The 23696-nt window shown below is 41.6% G+C and overlaps 1 protein-coding gene across 6 annotated transcripts in view; it reads right to left on the bottom strand.

Annotated features, from left to right (window-relative positions):
* APLF (aprataxin and PNKP like factor) overlaps nt 1-23696 on the bottom strand; it is a 35142-nt gene that overhangs the window by 6000 nt on the left and 5446 nt on the right. For 4 of the 6 annotated variants that reach the window (XM_088160975.1, XM_088160976.1, XM_088160977.1 and 1 more), the window contains 4 exons: nt 21730-22118; nt 16657-16782; nt 15737-15783; nt 14736-14774 (listed from right to left, as the gene is read on the bottom strand). In XM_088160975.1, coding sequence (XP_088017101.1) covers nt 14736-14774; nt 15737-15783; nt 16657-16782; nt 21730-22118 — 601 coding nt within the window. Of the gene's footprint in view, nt 1-7698; nt 7977-7996; nt 8228-14735; nt 14775-15736; nt 15784-16656; nt 16783-21729; nt 22119-23696 lie in introns of those variants that run through there. The other 2 variants (XM_088160979.1, XM_088160978.1) reach the window with 2 other exon arrangements.

Raw genomic sequence — 23696 nt, 5'->3', positions numbered from 1 at the left:
CTGTTTGTAGTGAAAGAAGTAGAAGCAGTAGAAATACCACAAGAAATAGAGCAAGCTGTAGTACCATGGGTATGGGAAACAGGAGTACCTGGAAAATCAAAAGCGGCACAACCGGTTGTAATAGAACTAAAAGAAGGAGCCTCCCCAGTAAGGGTAAAACAATATCCTTTGAAATTGGAAGCACGAATAGGAATAGCACCTATGATTGAACAATTTCTTAGCTTAGGAATTTTACAGGAATGTGAGTCAGAATTCAATACTCCGATATTCCCAGTTAGAAAGCCAAATGGTAAGTATAGATTAGTTCAAGATTTAAGAGCAATTAATAATATCACTAAAGATATACACCCAGTAGTAGCTAATCCGTATACATTGTTGACAGCTGTGTCGGAAAAGTTTAAGTGGTTCACAGTGATTGATTTGAAAGATGCATTTTTCTGTATCCCCTTGGCACTTGAAAGTAGGAAATACTTTGCTTTTGAGTGGGAGAACCCAGACACGGGACGCAAGAAGCAGCTCACCTGGACGCGTCTACCACAAGGATTCAAAAACTCACCAACTATTTTTGGAAATCAATTGGCTCGAGAGTTAGAAGAATGGAAGATGACTCAGGTAAAAGAATCACCTTTTTTATATGTTCTCCTACAATATGTTGATGATATCTTTATAGCCTCCGCAGAAAAGGATGTTTGCCTTAGACTCACCATTGAATTACTTAATATGCTGGGACAAGCTGGATACCGAGTATCGAGAGAAAAAGCTCAGCTGGTAAGAACCCAAGTGATTTACTTAGGCTGCAAAATTTCACAAGGGGTGCGAAAGTTAGGAATCAATCGAGTACAAGCAATTTGCACCATACCCACACCACGAAATCCACAAGAGTTAAGATCCTTTTTGGGCATGATAGGGTGGTGCTGCTTGTGGATTCCGGAATTTGGACTGAAAGCAAAACCCTTGTATGAAGCAGCCAAAAGCCCTGTGTTTCAGTGGGGACAAACACAAGAAAAGGCATTTCAGAGTCTGAAACAAGCTTTAAAGGAAGCCCCAGCACTAGGATTGCCAGATCTCACAAAACCTTTTCAACTATACGTAAATGAAAGACAGAGACTGGCAATAGGGGTTCTCACCCAAAAATTGGGCTCATGGAAACGCCCGGTGGGGTACTTCTCAAAGCAGCTAGACTCTGTAAGTGCCGGATGGCCCAGTTGTCTTAGGGCTGTGGCAGCAACAGTGCTCCTAATTCGAGAAGCCAGAAAATTGACTTTGGGAAAAAGGATGGAAGTATTTGTTCCCCATATGGTCATTGCAGTTTTGGAACAAAAAGGGGGTGTGTTGGTTTGAAAGTAAAACCAGTGCGAGACTCCAAGTCAGTAATACAATTTAATAGGAGAAAAGAGAAAAAAATAAAATACATGCAATAATATAAAAGAAACAACCACCAACACAGTCAGAAATACAACCTGACACCCTGTCAGTCAGGGTGTTGGTAGCAGTCCGTATAAATGGTGGCTGCAGTCCTCCTGGATGACAGATGTGGTTCTGTTGAAGCAGTGCTCCTGTAGAAGGTGCAGCTTTCCTCCGAAGATCCAGCGATGATGTGGAAAAGGTCCGACTTTCCTCTGGGATCCAGTAGAAAGGTCTGCCCTCGGGTCCCAAACCCCAGTTTTTTATCTAGGTAGGAAAGGCTTGGCTCCTGCCCCTGGTTGGGGCATCTCCCAATGGGGTGATGTAATCTTATCAGTCACACAATAGGACTTAATGGCCCATTAACAGAATATATCTTCTGGAGGAGGGATGGGTTGTGAATAGATAACGATGATCATCCCCCCATCTTATCAGATGGCACATCAGCAGAGGATATCTCCCACAGAGATAAGGATCACCACCCCTCCCACATTTTAACAGATGGTGATAGAATACACATTTTTGCATTGTACCCCAGGACATAATCCACCCCTTATTCTATTACCATCTACATCACACCCAAACCAATACCCTCTTACAGATATATAATACAAAATGAAACCTTATATACAGTTCTCACTAAAAATTAGGTCTCCTTGCGGTACACAACGGGTTTCCCCATCTTTCTGCATTACCCACCAGGTGCAACCAGGTCCTTGAGCAAAAACAATCCCACGGATTGGTTTGCCTTTGCCTGTGGTGGCATTAATCCAAACAGTCTTTCCTAAAATACCTTTCATGTGTACCACTGGGACCTTGTCCCCATCCACTGTGTGCAGGGGTTCAGAGTGGGCAGGACCGGCTCGATTGATGAACCCTCGGGTGTTAACCATCCAGGTGGCTTTGGCCAAGTTCATTTCCCAATTTCTGAAGGTTCCACCACCAAGTGCTTTCAAAGTAGTCTTAAGGAGTCCATTACACCGTTCAACTTTCCCGGCAGCTGGTGCATGGTAAGGAATATGATATATCCATTCAATGCCATGTTCTTTGGCCCACATGTTGATAAGGCCGTTCTTGAAATGGGTTCCGTTGTCTGATTCAATTCTCTCAGGGGTACCATGCCTCCAAAGGACTTGTTTTTCTAGGCCCAAGATGGTGTTCCGGGCAGTGGCATGAGGCACAGGGTAGGTCTCTAACCATCCCGTGGTTGCTTCCACCATGGTCAGTACGTAGCGTTTGCCCTGGCGGGTTTGGGGAAGGGTGATGTAGTCAATTTGCCAGGCTTCCCCATACCTGTACTTTGACCATCGTCCACCATACCACAGAGGCTTTACCCGCTTGGCCTGTTTGATTGCGGCACAGGTCTCGCAGTCGTGGATGACCTGTGAGATACTGTCCATGGTAAGGTCCACCCCTCGGTCACGGGCCCATCGGTACGTCGCATCTCTCCCCTGATGACCAGAGGCATCATGGGCCCAACGAGCTAGGAATGATTCTCCCTTGTGCTGCCAGTCTAGATCCACCTGTGATACTTTCACTTTGGCAGCTCGGTCCACCTGCTCGTTGTTGTGATGTTCTTCATTAGCCCAGCTTTTGGGTACATGTGCATCCACGTGTCGAACCTTTATGGTCAGTTTCTCTATTCGGGCAGCAATGTCCTGCCAAATCTCAGCTGCCCATATGGGTTTCCCTCTGCGTTGCCAGCTGGCCTTTTTCCAGCGATCCAGCCAACCCCACAGAGCATTAGCTACCATCCATGAGTCAGTGTAGAGATAGAGCCTTGGCCACTTCTCTCGTTCAGCAATATCCAAAGCCAACTGGACGGCTTTTAGCTCTGCGACCTGACTCGATCCACCTTGTCCCTCGGTAGCTTGTGCAACTTGTCGTGTGGGGCTCCATACTGCAGCTTTCCATTTCCGGTTAGTGCCTACAATTCGGCAGGAACCATCAGTGAAGAGGGCATATCGTCTTTCAGTCTCTGGTAGCTCATTATATGGTGGGGCTTCCTCAGCACGTGCCACTTGCTCCTCTTCTTCTTCAGAAGACAATCCAAAAGTCTCACCTTCAGGCCAGTTTGTAATTATTTCCAGAATCCCAGGGCGATTTGGATTCCCAATACGGGCGCGCTGAGTGATGAGGGCAATCCACTTGCTCCATGTGGTGTCAGTGGCGTGATGTGTGGAAGGCACCTTTCCCTTGAACATCCAGCCCAGCACTGGCAGTCGGGGTGCCAGGAGGAGTTGTGTTTCTGTGCCAATCACCTCTGAGGCAGCTTGAACTCCTTCATAGGCGGCCAAGATCTCCTTCTCTGTAGGAGTGTAGTTGGCTTCAGATCCTTTGTAGCTTCTGCTCCAGAATCCCAGTGGTCGACCCCGAGTCTCACCAGGCACCTTCTGCCACAGGCTCCAAGACAAACCATGGTTCCCGGCTGCAGAGTAGAGCACGTTCTTCACATCTGGTCCCGTCCTGACTGGGCCAAGGGCTACTGCATGAGCAATCTCTTGCTTGATCTGGGCGAAGGCTTGCTGCTGCTCAGGGCCCCAGTGGAAATCGTTCTTCTTGCGGGTAACCAGGTAGAGAGGGCTCACAATCTGACTGTACTCAGGAATGTGCATTCTCCAAAAGCCTATGGCACCTAGGAAGGCTTGTGTTTCCTTCTTGTTGGTAGGTGGAGACATAGCAGTGATCTTATTAATTACCTCTGTTGGGATCTGACGACGTCCATCTTGCCACTTGACTCCTAGAAACTGAATTTCCTGAGCTGGTCCCTTAACTTTACTTCGCTTAATGGCAAAACCAGCTTTCAGCAGAATCTGGATAATCTTCTCTCCTTTCTCGAAGACTTCCCCTGCTGTGCTGCCCCATACAATGATGTCATCGATATACTGTAGATGTTCGGGGGCCTCACCCTTCTCCAGTGCAGCCTGGATCAGCCCATGACAGATGGTGGGACTGTGCTTCCACCCCTGGGGCAGACGATTCCAGGTGTACTGCACGCCCCTCCAGGTGAAAGCAAACTGAGGCCTGCATTCTGCTGCCAGAGGAATGGAGAAAAATGCATTGGCGATATCGATAGTGGCGTACCACTTTGCTGCCTTGGACTCCAGCTCGTACTGGAGTTCCAGCATGTCTGGCACAGCAGCGCTCAGTGGTGGAGTCACCTCATTCAATGCACGATAGTCCACGGTCAATCTCCATTCTCCTTCAGATTTACGCACAGGCCAGATGGGGCTGTTGAAGGGTGAGTGGGTTTTGCTGACCACCCCTTGGCTCTCCAGTTTACGGATCATTTCATGGATGGGAATCACTGAGTCTCTGTCAGTACGGTATTGCCGGCGGTGTACTGTTGTTCTGGCGATTGGTACCCGTTGCTCTTCAACTCTCAGTAGTCCCACAGCAGAGGGGTCATCTGCAAGACCAGGCAAGGTGCTCAGTTTTCTAATGCCGTCTGTCTCTACAGCAGCTATCCCGAAAGCCCAGCGATATCCTTTTGGGTCTTTGAAGTATCCATTTCTAAGATAGTCTATGCCAAGGATGCATGGGGCCTCTGGGCCAGTCACGATGGGGTGTTTCTGCCACCTGTTCCCAGTTAAACTCACTTCGGCCTCCACTACAGTCAGCTGCTGGGATCCTCCTGTTACCCCAGAAATAGAGATGGATTCTTCTCCTACATACTTTGATGGCATCAGAGTACACTGGGCGTCGGTGTCAACCAAAGCCTTATGTTTTTGTGGGTCGGATGTGCCAGGCCATCGGATCCACACAGTCCAATAGATCCGATTATCCCTCTCCTCTACCTGGCTAGAGGCAGGGCTCCTCTATTCCTGATCCTGGTACACGTTGCTCTCTCCCTGTAAATAGGTTCTTGAGGTTCCTTCAAGAGGATCAGTCATATCATCATTCTGATACTGTCTGGAGTTCTGTACACGAGAGACTGGAGCAGCATTGACTCTAGATGAACTTCTTGGGGTAGGTGTCCCTCTTTTCAGCTCACGTACCCGGGCTGCTAAGGAGGAGGTGGGTTTTCCATCCCACTTCCTCATGTCTTCTCCATGCTCCTGAAGGAAAAAACAGAGGTTACCTCGTGGAGTGTGTCCTCTCTCCCTGCCTGAGGAACGCCGGCTCCTAATGGCAGAAACTCTTGTTGGTTCAGGAGAGATCTGGTAGTTGTTTTCCTTAAGTTCTTTTTTTAGTTTCTGATGGCCCTCTTCAATCAGGCTTCGGACTTGCTCCACCAGCCGTGTTTCCACGGATGAGACATGGGTACGAAATGGGGCTGTGACAGTGTCCTCATAAATTCTTAGTTTATTGGCCAAGACGCCTACCATGTCCTCACCTTCCCTCCACTGCAGCGTTGCCAGGTAACGGGAATACATCTCTGGTCCAAGTCGTGCAAATCTCAACCACATCTGTGACGTGCACCGGACACAGTCTGGGCTCTTAGGAAATCTCTCATCTTCTGAGAAAATGATCTCCAGCACGGCCAATTCCCTCAGGCATCGGATACCTTGTTCTATTGTGCTCCATTTTCCTTGGTGCACCTGAAGATCTTCTTTACAAAGGTATCTGTCCTTCACACTTGTCAGCAGTCGCCGCCAGAGGCTGAGAGTTTCTTGGGTTCTCCCAATCCCCTGGTCAATGACCACATCCCGGGACAGAGATCCCAGTTGCCTGGCCTCACATCCATCCAGAATGGTGTCATTGGCTGCAGCGTCCCAGATGCGGAGCAGCCAGGTCAAGATGGACTCATTTGTCTGGCGGGTGAATTCCCTCCGCAGGTCACGCAGCTCACCCAGGGATAGAGAGCGAGTGATGATTTCTGGCTCTGTCACTTCTGCTGGGTGCGAAGGTCCTGCCATGTCCTCGTCAGTCACTATGCGAACTGATTTGCTCTTTGATTTCTTCTTCTGAACGGGCGCAACTGCTACTGGTCTAGGCTGTTCTGGCTCAGTGATGGTTTGTGTGGAGATGCTGATGGTGCTTCTGTCTTTTTTCTCCTCTGTGGCAGACTGCATAGACACGGACACTGTTGCTTTGCTTTTGGCTTTTTCCTCCTCTGTGGCAGTCTGCGTAGACACGGACACTGTTGCTTTGCTTTTGGCTTTTTCCTCCTTTGTGGCAGTCTGCATAGACACAGGCACTGTTGCTTTTTGTTTGGTTCTTCTCCTCTTTGTGACATTCTGTGCAGTCGTGGACAAAGTTGATTTGTTTCTTTTTTCCTCTTCCTCAAGAATACGCATCAATACGCCATGTAGTGTTCTGTTTCTAAGCATGTTGTAGGCTGTAAAGGCTGTGCAGAGGAGACAAAGCAGAACTAACAACAATATTATGCTGTCCTTAGCATCCAGCGGGAACTCAACATTTCCAAAAACTACTGTATCAGGCCGGAAAGATTGGAAAAAATCATCCTTTACCCCTCCCCCCAAGGGCTGGGTGTGATTGTTAAAACCCCGGATGTAGCAACCTAGACTAGGACAAGCAAACAAAGTCGAGTATATATTCCGGATTACGTTCATTGCCTCAGAGGTTATCATGCAGTAGACATAATAGGCCAGTAAAGCAATTTTTATACCATATCCTGGTCTACACAGGAGCATTACAGCTGGCAGATAGTTCCCCATGTGTGGAAAAATATAGAGAGCTAGATATAAAACCCATGTAAGCATGTTGAGAATCATGGTGAAAACAAAATTGTAATACTGACTTTCCTCAGTACCCTTCGTGCCCCACGTTGGGCGCCAATTAATGTGTTGGTTTGAAAGTAAAACCAGTGCGAGACTCCAAGTCAGTAATACAATTTAATAGGAGAAAAGAGAAAAAAATAAAATACATGCAATAATATAAAAGAAACAACCACCAACACAGTCAGAAATACAACCTGACACCCTGTCAGTCAGGGTGTTGGTAGCAGTCCGTATAAATGGTGGCTGCAGTCCTCCTGGATGACAGATGTGGTTCTGTTGAAGCAGTGCTCCTGTAGAAGGTGCAGTTTTCCTCCGAAGATCCAGCGATGATGTGGAAAAGGTCCGACTTTCCTCTGGGATCCAGTAGAAAGGTCTGCCCTCGGGTCCCAAACCCCAGTTTTTTATCTAGGTAGGAAAGGCTTGGCTCCTGCCCCTGGTTGGGGCATCTCCCAATGGGGTGATGTAATCTTATCAGTCACACAATAGGACTTAATGGCCCATTAACAGAATATATCTTCTGGAGGAGGGATGGGTTGTGAATAGATAACGATGATCATCCCCCCATCTTATCAGATGGCACATCAGCAGAGGATATCTCCCACAGAGATAAGGATCACCACCCCTCCCACATTTTAACAGATGGTGATAGAATACACATTTTTGCATTGTACCCCAGGACAGGGGGGCATTGGCTCTCGTCGAGTCGCATGTTACAATATCAGGCACTCCTCCGAGAACAGGATGACATTGAATTAAAAATAACCAATCATCTTAATCCAGCAGAATTTCTTAGGAGCAGCAGCCAGGAAGAAGGAGGCGAATTGACACATGATTGCGTAGAAATCATTGAACAGGTATATGCCAGCCGGAAGGACCTGAAAGATGAGCCTTTGGAAAATCCGGAATGGGAACTGTTTACAGATGGATCCAGCTTTGTGGAAAACGGAATCAGGTATGCGGGATACGCAGTAGTGACTTTGACACAAATAATAGAAGCTCGAGCTTTAACCCCGGGAACTTCAGCCCAGAAAGCCGAGATACAAGCTCTGGTAAGAGCCTTAGAATTGAGTCAGGGGAAAAGAGTAAACATTTGGACCGATTCAAAATATGCCTTTGGAGTAATACATGTACATGGAGCACTGTGGAAAGAAAGAGGACTGTTGAATTCTCAAGGATCAGAAATTAAGCACAAAGAACAAATATTAGCACTATTGGAAGCAGTGCATAAACCTCAGGCAGTAGCAGTGATGCATGTAAAAGGACATCAAAAGGAAGAGGGAAAAGCGTTCCAAGGAAACCAGCTGGCTGACAGAGTTGCCAAACAGGTTGCTCGAGAGGTATGGACACAATTAGCTTTATTGCCAGTGCGAATTAACCCTGCCACTTCTTTTCTTGAGCAGAAACCATGGTATACACATGAAGATGAGAAGCTTGCTCAATTTGTTCAGGCCCAGAAGAATGAAAAAGGATGGTATGTCACAGCTGAAGGTCAGGTTGTATTGCCAACAAAAGTAATGAAAACAATTTTAGAAATCGAACATAACAAGTGCCATTGGGGAGCAGACGCATTGGTACAGTTTTTAAAACGTGAGATAATTTCCAATCGGATGTTAACAATGGCAAAACGGATTAACGCCATGTGTCCAGTCTGTATTAAAAATAACCCAGTGACACGAAGGCAGATACAATTAGGAAAGTTACAAGTGGGGCCGCAACCAGGAGACTATTGGCAAATAGATTTCTCAGAGCTACCAAAAGCACAAGGGTACCGTTATTTACTGGTGTATGTGTGTACCTTTTCAGGGTGGCCAGAAGCCTTCCCATGCAGGACTAACCAAGCAAAGGAAGTAATTAAAACTTTACTACGGGAAATCATCCCTAGATTTGGAATCCCATTAGGAATGTCCTCAGATAGAGGACCTCACTTTGTAGCTAGAGTAGTCCAAGAGGTAGCCAGAGTGTTAGGGATAGTTTGGAATCTCCATACGCCCTGGAGACCACAATCTAGTGGCCAAGTGGAACGGATGAATCAGACATTAAAAGGGCAGATTAAGAAAATTTGTCAGGAAGCGAAGATACAGTGGCCTCAGGCACTACCTCTAGCCTTGCTAAGAATCAGGATTAAACCCAGAGAAAGGATAGGAGTAAGTCCATACGAAATTTTGTATGGCAAACCATATCATGCTACAACCTACAAAGGGGACCCTCACTTAGTAGGAGATCAAGTATTGTTGAGTTACATTTTGTCTTTAAATAAAGTCCTTACAGCGCTGCGAGGAGCACTGCAGTGGAACCGGCCTCTGCCCTTGGAGAATCCTGTCCATGACATACAGCCAGGAGATCAAGTATATGTGAAAAACTGGAATACGGAACCCTTGAAAGAAGTATGGGACGGTCCTCACCAGGTGATCATGACTACCTACACGGCAGTGAAAGTCCAAGGGATCGAAAACTGGATTCACTACACTCGAATCAAGAAGGTCCCGTCAAGATGGGAAGTACAGCCTTTGTCAGCAACAAAGCTGGTGTTCAGGGCAAGGCCTTAGTTCTTTTAACATTAGTCTGTATAATGCAGGTGGGAGAAGCGTTTGTTAAAATTACAGTTCCGGAGCCAGATGTAATGGTGCCTGAGGGTGCGGGAGTAAATTTAACCTGTTTGTTTTCTGACAACCAGAGAACTGGATTAAAAGAAGTACATGCAGCCTGGAGACAAATCACCACAGACGAGGTATTTACAGAAGGAATTGTGACACTTTGGGATATGGAACAGCAAAGAGGTAACACCACATTGACAATATCTCATATGCAAGCTGATCAGGTAGGACAATTCTCATGCATTGTGCGGATTAGAGAAAGTTTTGATTATGGGAACATAAATGTAGGTATTCTAAAAGAGAATGGGAGAACATGGCAGGTGACAGAAGCTGGAAAAACACAACAAGAATTGGGACAAGAAAATTTAATAGTGGGATTAGTTAGGGATTTTGGACAAGTACAAAATACTACGTCCATCACTGCATGTTTACCTTTACCTAAAGCTGCGGGAGATCCAATACCATGGGGCATCATTCCCGTTGGGGAAATGCCTCCAGTAACTATAAATGGGACAAAAAGATGTAATAAAGAAATACGGAATCATACTAAGATGATAGAGGAAACCTATACAGTTCGAGGGAAATGGTCAACACCGGGACAAAAGAGTGAGTGCCTAAAATTACTAAATCCAGTTTTTACAAGAATTGGACGGTTCAAGAATGTAGGATGGTGTACTTATGACATAAGACAAAAAAGACAAAAACCAGTCACAGAATTTTCTTATGAGATAGTATGTCAAGAAGGGAAGGAAGAATGGGAACATTGGAAAACGATTTGGGGTCCTAGTTTGTTAGAACCTTACAGTTACATAGGACCAGTACATTGGTGTGTCGAATGGTCAGGCCAGAGAGAGCAAGGACATCTAGGAGTGTTAGGAACTGAAACAGTAAGACGGGATCGAGTGACCCTCACACCTAGCTGGAATTGTAGCAAAATCATCACCTGTGATACCCCTGAATCCCAAATTGGTTTAGTGCCAGTACGGATACTATTAAAATGGGGCTGTGAATGTCAAAGGTATAATCATACAATAACAGGTGAAATAAAAGGGGCATGGAAAGATTGTCAGACGACTACCATCAGGAGTCCAGGGCATTCAGTGTGGGTAATGGGGCACGGACAGTGGACTACTCATATGCCTATTAATGGCCCGGTCACACAGATTACTTTAGGAGTCCCTACACTTTGCCCTTTTTGGAAACAGTCTAAATTAACGCAGAAAGAGATGCAGTCACGAACAAAGAGAGAAGCAAATGAAGTGGCAGAAGAACTAGGATTGGGAAATGAAGATGAATGGCATGAACCCTCATCAGGAGTTAAATTTGGATGGGTATTGGAGTCCTTGTTTGCACCAATTTCTACATATAGAAACCGGGAGATGCTGTACAAATTAGTAGGACAAACTGAGAGGCTAGCCGCAGTTACAAAGAAAGGATTTAGGGATCTAAACTTACAGTTGCAGGCAACAACAAGAATGACAATTCAAAATAGAATGGCATTAGATTTGCTTTTATTAAAAGAACATGGAGTCTGTGGGTACCTCCAAGGAAAGGTTGACCATTGCTGCGTACATATCCCAAATGTCACAGAAGAAGTAGAAAAAGACATAAGTCAATTAGAACAAATTGAAACAAAAGTGCATGAAGTCCAGGAGGAAGCTGAACATAACTGGGTAGGAGCACTGTTTAGCTCCCTAGGAATCCAAGTCTCTGGTTGGATATCATCAATTGTACAATATGTAATAATGATTGTATTGATTATTGTAGTATGCATGATTATGTACAGATGTCTTTTAGGAATGATTGCCAGAGAAGGAACTCATACTCGACGTGTTATGAGAGCACTGACCCGGAAAGAAGTAATTCTGCCAACTCGAAAAGAAGACTCACCATCCTACTTAGAAACCATAACTTGAAGAATTGAGCATCCTTGCAGAAAATCTGAAGAATGCTCAAAAGGGGGGAGTTGATACCGAAATAATGAGAAAAAGGACTAATGTAGATATAGTAGTAGTCATGCTAAGGCTTAGAAAACTGCAGTTCTCGAACAGGCCCTGGGAACCAGCCCTGGGAATGAGCTGGGGACTGTGGAAACAATAATTAAAGATAATTAAAGAATTTAGTGGAGCATATAAGAACATCTAGAAACTTTCAGGATAAGGCTAAAGTATAATAATAAATAAAGGGTTCTGGTGATGGGAAAACATGCAAGGGGGAATTAAAGGGGGGGTAGCCTATAGTTTTGAATAGACAAGCATGCAAAATTTATAACTTTTAGGAATGATATCTACAAGATTTATGTATCTGTATTGTCTTGAAGAATGTGTACCTCTGCACGTGGACTACTTTGTAAAAAGGTATAAAAAACTTGACGAAAAAGGGAACTGTGGGACCCTGACTTTGGACGCTAGTCCGCAGGTTCCCCGGGCCCTGAATAAAGCACCGCATAAACTGACACTCTGTTAGTTTGTGTTCTGTTTGGGGCATCGGGCAGCAGGAGGATATGTTCATTTCAGGATGTTTCCTCCCAGTTTGTGTCAAACCAAGACACCATGTTAGCCCATAACCAGCAGCATTTCTAAGCAGAATCACAGACTGTAGCCCTTACAGAATTAATTATGTCTTGGAGGGGAGGGGTCAAAATGAAGATGCTGAATAAAGTAAGAACAAAATCCCCTTTCTCACACTGAGGTTATGAATAAGCCCAAAAGCTGCTTATCAAAGAAAAGCCCTCTGTCACTTTCACAGCACTGTGAGTGGTATTTTATAACAGAAGCAGAAATCCCGGGAAATACTGATGACTTTCATATTCTTTCTATAAGTATAGGAAGTGCATACTACGTTCTCCCTCATCAATGCTTTGATTTTAGCAGTGAGTGATGCACTTCCTTTTATGCCTTTTCTTTCCACTTCTTTCCACTGTAGTTTAATTCAGCCCTACAGCCCCTAAAGCTCATGATTAAGTTCAATTTTGCCTTTTCTCTAGTAGTATATTTATAAAGATGACCTTGAAACTTTCTATGCAAGTATCTCCTTGATATGGGGGAATAAAGCTTACTGACTGCTCCTTCCAAAATGTTCTATTTTGAAGTGAGCTGATCAGCTTGCTAGAAAATGTACACAAAAGTGTGTAGGAGAACCCTGAATATTCCATGGTTACAGGGTGTTATTTATCTCAGTAGCAACAATCTAGAGAAGTAATTTTGTAGTGACATTTTAACAACAGCATAATTCTGACTTTTTTTTCATTTCTTTCCCTACAACTATTCCCCAGTCATTTGCCTCAGATTATTTTTCAGAACATTCTCTACAAGCAATTCTGGCAGCAATTAGACTTAAAAGCTAAACATGTTAACTGTCATGTGGAGGGATCCCCTCTTCTCTTGGTTGGTGGAATTTAAATACACTCGTAGGGAATTTAATCTTGCTGTGTCTAACGGTGCAGTTGTGCCAAATATGACAAAAGGTTAATGGAGCCCTTACTGTCTGCCACTGCAGGACGTGGTATGATGGTCTCAGGTGTGAACCTGCTGAGCACCACCTTTATAAGCTTTGCCCTCCACAGAGTTAAGTAAAACAGTCAACAAGACATTAAAAAAAAAAAAGTAGCAAATATAAATAGAACTTAATAAATTAATTCCCTTCTTTCACATGTGTGCAGAATATCAATTCTTCCCCAGTTTGTTCTTAGTAAGAAAAGCTGAACTTAACAGACTGAATTTCACTTCTGTGTGCAAGTTTTACATGCTACAAGAGCAGCACTTCTTCCTTCCGAGTCACCCTTGCCTGACCATCAGCTGCACACACAGGACCTACTATTTGGGTAAGGATCTTATGAGAGGCACAGCTGCAATTTAAAACCTTCAAGAATATATCTAGACTTTTAGATATGCACATAGCCCAACCTTCTTCATTCTAAAATCTTCACCACTCAGTGCATGCCTCAATGCTGAAACACAAATTTCTACCACAGACCTCTGACCAAGATGGGTCTGGTACTTGTAACACAGGATGCACTAAAGCACACATGTAACAAACACGCCTCAGAATATGCTGGTGCACAGATATAAGCATAGCAAATATTTGGTGACAGCCAAAGTGCACACAAATTTGACAAGGAAATGGTATGGCAAAGAAATTTCTCAGTAGTAAGTTTAAAACAACCTCCTGCATTCACCCACAACAGAAATGGAGGCCAAAACACTACAGCTATTTGCACTTTTATTTATTTTCTGTAGAAAGCAGATCTATTTTGAAGATTCCTTTAGGACATTCTCAGCCACTCCCTGGTGATCTCAAAGAAGGCAAGCCCATCCCCACTCCCACTCAAAATGCAGCAGTTCCACACCCTCCTGCCTTACTCTTGCCACTGAAAGTGAACACCGCACAGCATCAGACTTTCACACTACTCTTCAAAGTTCACTTTTAATTTCAGAAAGCAAAGGAAGCTTCACATTTGGAAGATAAGACACAAAAGAATCCTGGAAGCAGACCTAAGCATGTTTAAAACTTATGTGCTCACAGCATACATAAACTTCTACACTTTGATCCTAACAAGCCCTGAAACATCAATACCTCACTCTAAGAGTAAGCAAGTTCATCAGCACATGCACAGATTATCACCTGAAAGTTATTTAAAGGTCAATGCAATGCAGAGGGAGTATGTCCATGTTGCAGGAGAAATCACTCCTTATAAGGCAACCATAACCAGCTGTGAACGAAATACTGGATTCCTTTATCCTATTATGGCTGCTGTATAAGGAGTGAAGATGAAAGACACCATTTAGCCATATGTGTCTCTCCTTAAAATATGTTTGTTTTCTTGTCTGTTTCTAGGGAAATACAGGTATGTTTATCCAGAAAGACTGGCAGAAATTCAACTGAAGCGCTATTACTTGTAAGAAAACAGGAAGGATTTTACTAAAACAAGGACTACTTTCTCCTCAGCTAAGTATTATCAAGCATCTCTGGCACTATTAAACGCCAAAAGAGCCACAGCAGACCAACTGTGTCCCAGGCTGATGTGCCCACCCATAATTTAGAATACACTCACCATTGCTTGAAGTTCGTTGTCGTGTTCTTCTTCCAGTTACTAAAGAAAGGGAAGTTGTCAGTCAGTACAGGGGGAACCCTGCCGTAAGGGTTATTCTTAGAGCTGCTACAATACAAAACTGACCTATTAAACAAATGCTGAAATGGTTGTGATATGGTATAAAAGCTACTCTGATGCCCCAAAAATACTGGTTTTGTCATTCCCCAGAGATTACCCAGATAAACTATTCTTAAAATTATTACCCCTAACATCTGCAGACAAATGTCATCAATTCTGACTAGGGGTTTTTAAGCAGGAAATTGGAATATTTTAGGGCATTTAAATATTTTACTCTGTTTCCATAAATGCTATTCTTTCTTAATAATGTCATAGCCCTGAATCTTCAAAGTAAAATGCATTATCATGATATTTTCGTAAGTGTTCTGCTCTAAACTACTGTTTATTGCATTGGGATTTCACGTGGAAAAACTCCAATCTAATAATCATGAGAAAGCACCCAAGAAAAATAAACCCAAGAAGTATCTCTTTCAATTCTTTATGAGCAAACAAAATGTAAACAGCACATTTCCCTGTGTTTTTTTCCCCAAATCAAATTACTGGAATATAAAAAAGACTATGAAGTGTTAGATTAGGAACTCAAATTCAGTTTTAGTTATATTCCCTCCAGGCCTCAAGAAGGCCTCAAGAGAACGTAAATGCAAAAATTAGTTCTCACAGTAAGAAAATCACTGGTAGAAAATACCCAACACAAAAACACACAAATATGTTTGCAGCATTTTTTATAGAGCATCAGAATACTTTAAAATTGTATCTTACCTGAGAATTTATGATTTAAAAAAAATCCCAGAAAAAAGAACCCTAATACATAAGGAGCTATAAAACGCAACTTTATTGCCTAAAAGGAGATTAAAGCATTTTATTGAGATGGACTTGATGGCCCTTGTGGGTCCCTTCCAATTCAGAATTTTCTATGATTCTGAAAGATTGATAAATTGGCCCACCTGGAGGTGCACTGTGCTTGTATTCCAGCTTGTGCTGGGGGTTCTTCCTGCAAAGAAGAAAACAGTAAACCTTAATTCAATCACCTTGTTCCACATTTAAAAAGTGCAGAATTCCCTGGTATTTTATGGATAATTTTCAAGGCACAGCATTTAGATCAGTCAAGTAACAGCCAACAGATAATGACAACAAAATTAACACAAAACCCCTTCAAATTGTATCTGTTGCTTCATCAAAAGAATGATCAATTTTTCTTGAGATTCAATATGCTCCCATAGAAATGCTATTGCCTCAAAATAGATCTTCTTGTCCATTGATAAATTATTGACTGATAATTATACAGTCTAAATATGTAAATTGTAATAATATGCAGATTGTAAATATGTAAAACCTAGATACTGAAAAACAAATGGAATACAACAATATTTTGAAGAAAATCAACAGTGCTTAAAAGAAACAGCAGTCAGCCATAAACTGGATTTTATTGCTGCTACCTCAATTATGCTTTGTAACAAATCAATTACTGATTAAAAATAGTTTTTGTACAAAATCCCAACAAATACATTATCTAAATTTAAACTAAAAGTTACAGATGAAGAACAACATGTAACAATAAATTGTTTATATAAAAGAACAATTTACTGAATGTTGAAAAGAGATATAGTATTCATCTCCAGATCACTGAATGGGCTCCTTGAATAGTCTAATTTTCATCTCTGACAGCTGGTATCATTACCAAAACAGTGATTTTTACTGTGTCAATGTTAAAAATATGCAGAGACTTGGGTGCTTTAAAGGTAGCAGTCTGACTGCAGTGAATTTCAGAAGGCTACAGTCAAAGTTAACACCAAGTATCAGTCATTATTCTACTGTCATTCTTAACCTGTAAACAAGAAAAGCCACAGTGAACAGTGTTTCTCACCTGTAACAAGCCGTTCCATACGGACACTCCGGCCGGTTGTCATTGTCACCCTTGGCCACCATCTCCATGTCAGGATAGTCATCATCATTAAGATGACTGAACTGCTGGAAGTGAATGGGATTCTTCCTGCAAAAAACAAACATACATCAAAACCGACTGTTCCATTTCAACACAAGAAGAGGACACATAAAACGTGTTACTGAATCATTGACAGCTCATTTTTCTGTGGTTACATGAAGAGGAGCTTTTAATGCTTAACTTGATGCAGAATCTATGACCTACTTTCAGGATAACAGAAGAAATTCTGTCTTAGCACCTGCTGCAACAGAAGTTAAACCAGGAATTTTCCTAGTTCCCATCAGCTTAAAGTTTCAGATCTCCAACACATACACAAAAGGTTTTATTTGAATTACAAATTAGCATGCTGACATTAAGACATGTACCATAAGACAAGTCCATGTGTAGCTGAGTCACACCAGCGCTAGTGAGGATAGCACAAGACCATCATCCATCTTGCTCTACAACACTTTAATATGAGGTGAACAAGTAGGGAACACAAATTTATGCATCACTGAAAGAACATTTCTACCACTTCTAGGCAAGAGCTTTGTACACACACCACTCACTAGTCATAAACATCACGTAGGGAAGAGTTTTCTTCCTTCTAGAACTGTTTAAGTGGAGTTAAAAAGAATACAGAAAATTAAGTTTTGACTTCAGGAGAAATTCATGCGACAGATCAAAACATGCTACAAAAATTACATCAAAATTAACATACTAGTAGCAAAAGCAAATCTACTTTTCCCCTATAATTTATCAGAGACTTTTTTTCTGAGCATAATATTGAGAAGCAAGAAATGTGAAATTTTAAAATAAATTGTTTTTCAAAAGACATCTACAAAATACTTTAGTGATTATCTCAATCATTCCCAAAGTACATAACTTCTAGGGTGTTTCTGCAAATTATAAAAGTGAGCTGCCTGCCTCGAGCAGGAGGAATAACAACTTTCAGCTCCAGAGTACTTACTGCTTTAACTTAGACAAGCTACAGCTGCATTTAGAAGCAAGTATGGAACACACCAAGGACGTGTGCAGCTACCTCCATACACAGCAACATCCCCACTGATCAGAGAAACTCCTTTAAATTCACAAGTACCTCTTATGAACTTCATGGAGGAGAGTCAAGAATCATTTTAGCATTTCAACTACCATCATAACAAAAGAGCATTTGTACAGCTTTTACAAAATGATGACTTGAACACTGTGAGCTCCACTGGCCATTCAGGCCTCCTTTTAGCATTCGAAAAATACCAGATACTTAGTATTAATTCTTTAAATCCCATTTGCTGTGTATCTTTCAGGAAACTCCACAAGCAAGCTACAGATAAATCTCTTCTATAAGCCACTTATGAAATATCCAGTATCCCTTGGATCTACTCACATAGGTGATAGGCTTCTTGTCCTGGTCTTTTGTTGCTGCTGCAAATTGTAGGATAATTCAATAATGTTTCATTAGAAATTATTGCAAGGTTGCAGTCTTTTATTCTATAACAAATTCTCATGAAACATCACTTGTGACAAATTCAAACTGGCTGCCTACTTCTTTCCCCATTCAAAATAAATGGGATGAAACGAAATCATTTAGAGGCCATTTGCTTTGTTTTCTGAATGCAAAGAGCTAACACGCTTGCAGTAATAGCAAGAATTCTCAGTCACATGAAATACAATTTGTCTTCTGAAAGGGATACAGCAGCAACTGATGTTCTTTGAAGTCATTTTAATTCTTATTCCCACATCAAGATACATACAGCATCATAGTTGCCAAGGAAAGGAGGACTAACAGCTGTCAATTAGCAGATTTATTGTATTTTAGGAGATACATACATCCTATTTAATCTTAGCTTTACCTGGCTAATGTATACTTATTCTGTGTAGTGCAACAATGCCCTGCAAAATAAAAGGAAGCAGAGAAGTGCATAGCTAATAAGCAAACGTTCTCCTTTTTTCAGAAAAACCCTAAGGCTTCTTCCTTAAAGGTTTCATTTGGGGATTTTTAATATTTATTTGTAGACATAAAATATTTGAGTTACAGGAGCACATCTATCACAGTGTAAGTTGCACTCCAAAGCTAACTGTTTTACAACAAAGCCTCGGTGCACAGGAATGTGTTAATGCATTTGATCAAAACAAAATCATTAGGTTTTACTTGCATGAAAGGTAACCAATTAAAAGCCTATTTTAATAAGAAGGTTTTATGACTGTTACCTTCATAAAGGTAAAAAAGCTTTGCTTTCACAGAAGCTCTAAATTTGCGTACTCAACACTTCATGATGCAGGAAACTATATGAACAAAAACTGTGCAAATAAAACTTTAAAACTTCTTCAGAATCTATGCAATCATCCTCAAGCAGAAGTTGAGTATTGCTCAGTGAAATATTTAAGACAGTTATTCATCTGTGTAGCTATCAAAAGCAACTTTAAAAACTTTTTATAAAGCAAATTTAACTGACCACTTCAGAATCCCTGCCTCCTCACAGTCCCATGCAAAAGACCCCGTGCCATCTCATGGGCTTATTTCTTCAGCTACTGGAAGAGCCTCCTAGTTAAAATGTAATGAATTACCAGCACTGTTTATAAAAGCATAGAATTCAAGCCGGAAGTTATGCCATGACTGCACGTTATTACGCTTGTAAGTTCTATATTTTAATTCTTAATTAAAATATAGGAGACAGGACTGAAAAAAAAGATGCAGGTGTTGAGCTGCTTGATTTACAAGCTTAGACTGAAAGGAAAAATACTTCTTTTCATATAAATAAGCAAACAAACAGCAAAGTATTCAGAAGAACCCACAAACAAATCCAAATGTTTTTTTGAGCATCCCCTGCTCTGACAGTTCTGGGAGAGATTTTCACACACCCAGTCAGCAGAGCACTCCAGGCTATGTCAAAAGGATTGAACTGTGGAAGAAAGATTGTGAGTTCCAGTTTCAGAGATGAGAGTTCAGGTCTTCTATATCCCTTCTATGGTGGCCCTTAAAAAGGGTGGTGGTAGATTTATTTTAATTCCCTATCCTGCTAATTTCAGAAAAGCAAGCAGCAGACAAGAACGTGACAGTATTCAGAGGGCGAATTCCTCAACAACAAATACAGGCAGCTACAACATACACAGAGCACTTTGTCCCCTAATGATAACAGCAGTTCCTTTGAATTTGGCCACCTCAGAAAGTGACACTGAACGAAGGGGACAAGAAGAATCCTTCGGGCAAGAGGTGTGCAACAAGTTTGACTCTTTCAAAAGCAGTGTTTCCAAATTCATAAATGAAGAAAGTGAACTATAGGTTACAAATTTACTTCCTAAATGTTTCAGGCTAATAGAAATGCAGTCAAGTAACGAGAACTAACATTGGATCTTTGCTCTAACACCACCACGCAGAATCAACTACTTAGGGGCCTTAATTAAAAGCAAATACAAAGACAGACTACAAAGCACATTCCTCTTGCTGCAAGCAGTTTCATACTTCCTGAAGATCAAAGATGACATTTTTGATTCTCCCTATTTACAGATTTCTGTGACAAAGTAAGACTGCTATTTGTTATTTCAGAACATTCTTTTTATAAAGCAGTACTTTCCAAAAGTATTGCTGCCAAATGTTTCACAATCAAGAGACCCAGGAAGAAATGTGCACATACAGACTCTTACTCCGTATTACCAGCAACTAAGAATTACTTTCCTAAAGATAAGGAATATTTCATCATATCAGAGCATTAAATCTCCTTAACACCCATACAGGGCAAAACTTGTCTCAGCAAAATTCAAAGTAGCTGGAGCAAATCACGAGCTGCATTTGTGCTACTGGATCAACACAACTGTCTAATGAGACATGCTTTTGTCATAATCATTAAGGGGAAAAAAATGAGATAAGTCAAAGTTACATGAAAATCGACATGCAATGTGCTCATGATTACAACACCTTTACAATTTTGATATACACAGTTTTCTCAGCACGAGGCCCACCAAACATATAGGAACCTGGTCACTTGTGCTTGTTTGGTTCCTAATCAGACTCACTGTTTTTATTATTGCTGAAGCCCCTTGGGGGAAGCTTAAAAAAGTCACAGGATCTGCTGTTCCCTGGATTAGCCTTATCTTTTGTATTTCCAAAGTACATGTGATTATCTAGAGCTCAAAACCTCCTCCTAAATGTAGTTCACAGGTCATTGGGCATTTTCTAGACTCAAGAGCACCTCTAGATTTCAACCTTCCCTTAAATATATAACACCACAGGACACCACAGATCTTTTCTGGGCAGAAAGAAGTAGCAGGAGGCCAGGCACCCAGCATGGTATTTTGGAACTTCTCTAGAACATTTGTATGACAAATCTTCTACCACCTCCATCTAGAAAGTATATGAGTGGGAGAAAAAAAAGAGGAAAAACCCCAGTTATTCCTCACTTGCAGTACTTCCAAAGACTGTCCAGTTGAGGGCTAACCATGAGTTCTAAATATGCTTTGTTCTGCTTTTAGGGGTGACTGAAAGCTTAAAAAAATTGCAGAAACACCAAGTTATAATAAAATAAATTCTTAATTATTTATGGATGACAAATAGCATTTTAAACATTCAGATCACAAAGCAGGCAGTAGCTTCAATAAATGCAATAATATTTCACCTAAGTCTCACCTGCTAATAAAACAAACCTACAGGGTCTGTGTTGGGCATTTGAACCTTTTAAATCTCTTCTCCTTGCTAGTACCTCATACCATACACACAGGTCTTTTATTTCTTTTCCTTTTATAATGGACTCCTATATTTTATTTCCTGCAACACTTAATCTCTTAATTTGGTCAAGTAGTTCATCCCTTGTTTGGGTTGTATTAGGAGTTAGCAAGACATCCCGGCTCCTTCTTTCATCCTCCTAAAATTAGTGTTCTGTTATGTTTCTCATCAGTCCCCTGTTCACCAAAAGATTTTTTTCCAAATCAAAGCTTGTAACAACTTTACAGTTTTCTCTTCCATAGCTAATACACTACTTCTGAATAACAAGAAAGCCCAAGCTAGTTTTAATTTTGCTTTACCTGTAACAGCCACTTCCATACATGCAAGGTGTCCTCTTATGCTGCATCTGTTTGAAGCTTTCTGAAGCATCTGCACTTCTGGATGAATCAGAAATCTCAGTGTTGTAGTCCAGATTTGCATCAGGCTCAAGAATCCCTTCCTGGGCACCAAAATATTGAGAAGTCCTGCCATAGTGAGCTTGTCGGCTTGTAGAACCAGTAATCTGCTCTTTGTTTTCTGTTTCCTCAATTCTATTGTCTTTACTGGAGATCTGATCAACTCTTTTAGACCATTTGCTATGCAGCTGCCTATCATTCTTTTCCAAAGAACTTCCAGGGCTTTTTGTTCCAGTCTTGCCACTTCCTTCCATATCCCTCATGGTAGTCTCAAGAGGAAATCCAGATGTATTCTGTGGAACAAGGTTACACTTTGAAGAACCTGGAAATTTACACTCCTCAGAATTAAAAGCTTGGGTGTAAAACTGTGCCTCATCATCCCCGCTTTCAAAATCAGTTATAGAACAGCCCAGGTTAGAAAGGACCTTGAAAGACTGTCTAGACCAGATTTTAAAAATCTTCTACTCCCCAAACTCAAGTTCACTGCTAAACACAGCTGCTGAATGAAAACCTCAAGTTCAGAAAACACACAGAGAGCACACACTCTTAAAAAAAATGCTTATCCAACTGCTTCCTTCCTCAGCCTCAGTTCCCTCATACCATGACCTCTTCTCTCACCACCTCAGTTTGTAAACAGTCCAAGGACTAGTATAAATTAACTTACAATTAAAACCACTGCTCCTGAAAAATTATTGGGGATTATACATGTGAAGATGTAGTAGACTGTAGAAGAATGCAGACTCCTACTCAAGAAACAATTTAAATTATTAAGGAATTGCTTATTAATTTAATGAAATTCTTAATAATTTAAGACCAAGATATATATGTATTTATCTATATAGAAGATATATGGGAACTCAGGATACATACCCTGAGGTTAATACCACATGGATACATCTTAAATGCTTCAGCTCATGACTCTAAATAATAACAGTCTGTCTTAGACACCATTAAGCAAATATTTCCGTTTTGAGACAAACTGCATTTTAAATTTTGGAAAAAATATACATCTAAAATAAGAAATGTGTTCTTTAGAAAAAGAATATGAGATACACAACTGAGGAAAGAACACTGTCCTGACAATGGAGACATTACCTGGAGGCCTATCTACATTCATGGCTCAACTACTTTGATACATCCTAGAACTATTCAAAGATCTCTGCTTTCTAAAGATTTCTATGTTCTCCCTCCAATGAATTTATACTTAGTTTAGACAAGTGTGTTTGGCAGTGCTTGAAAAGCAGCCAGTGATTTCCTATTTGATTTTGCTCCTTACAATGCAAGTCTCATAAAATGTTATCCAAAACCAGAGACAATTACATCTGAGCAGTAACGCGATTAAGAATGGGCAAAGTCAGCATTAATATCAGATGATCCTGACAGAAGCACAATTAGTGACTCAACTAGGAGACAAAGACAACTCCCAAAACACAGCTCAGCAATCCACTGCAACTTAAGAAATAAGCCTTCCTTTGCAAAAGAAAGCATAAATTACTGTTACTTGCCACTACCACTTGTGAGTTCTCTACCAAGCATTTCAACCCGCTGCCTGTATGGCATAAGGAGGATTGAATAGGATCAGCTACGCTCCAGACTGTGATCCAGGGTAAACAAAAGCCACCGGCGCTCCAGGCTGGGACAGCATGCGCGGTACCTTGGCGCCTTCTGGCGGCTGCTGCCACCTACAACAATTCGGACAGTTCTGCTTTCTCCCTGGCAGAACATTTTCCCAATCGACACCACATTCAATTTTCTCAATTAAAGACGACAGCAGTACCGAGATTTAGGCTCTGATATCCAAATTACAATCTTCCAGAGCTCTCTATGGCTATTACTCTTGCTTGCCCTAATACACCAGCTCTTCTGCAAAG

This window comes from Sturnus vulgaris, chromosome 3 (genome assembly GCF_052056855.1).
Source record: "Sturnus vulgaris isolate bStuVul1 chromosome 3, bStuVul1.hap1, whole genome shotgun sequence".
NCBI lineage: Eukaryota > Metazoa > Chordata > Aves > Passeriformes > Sturnidae > Sturnus > Sturnus vulgaris.
This window is presented reverse-complemented; position numbering and strand designations above follow the sequence as displayed.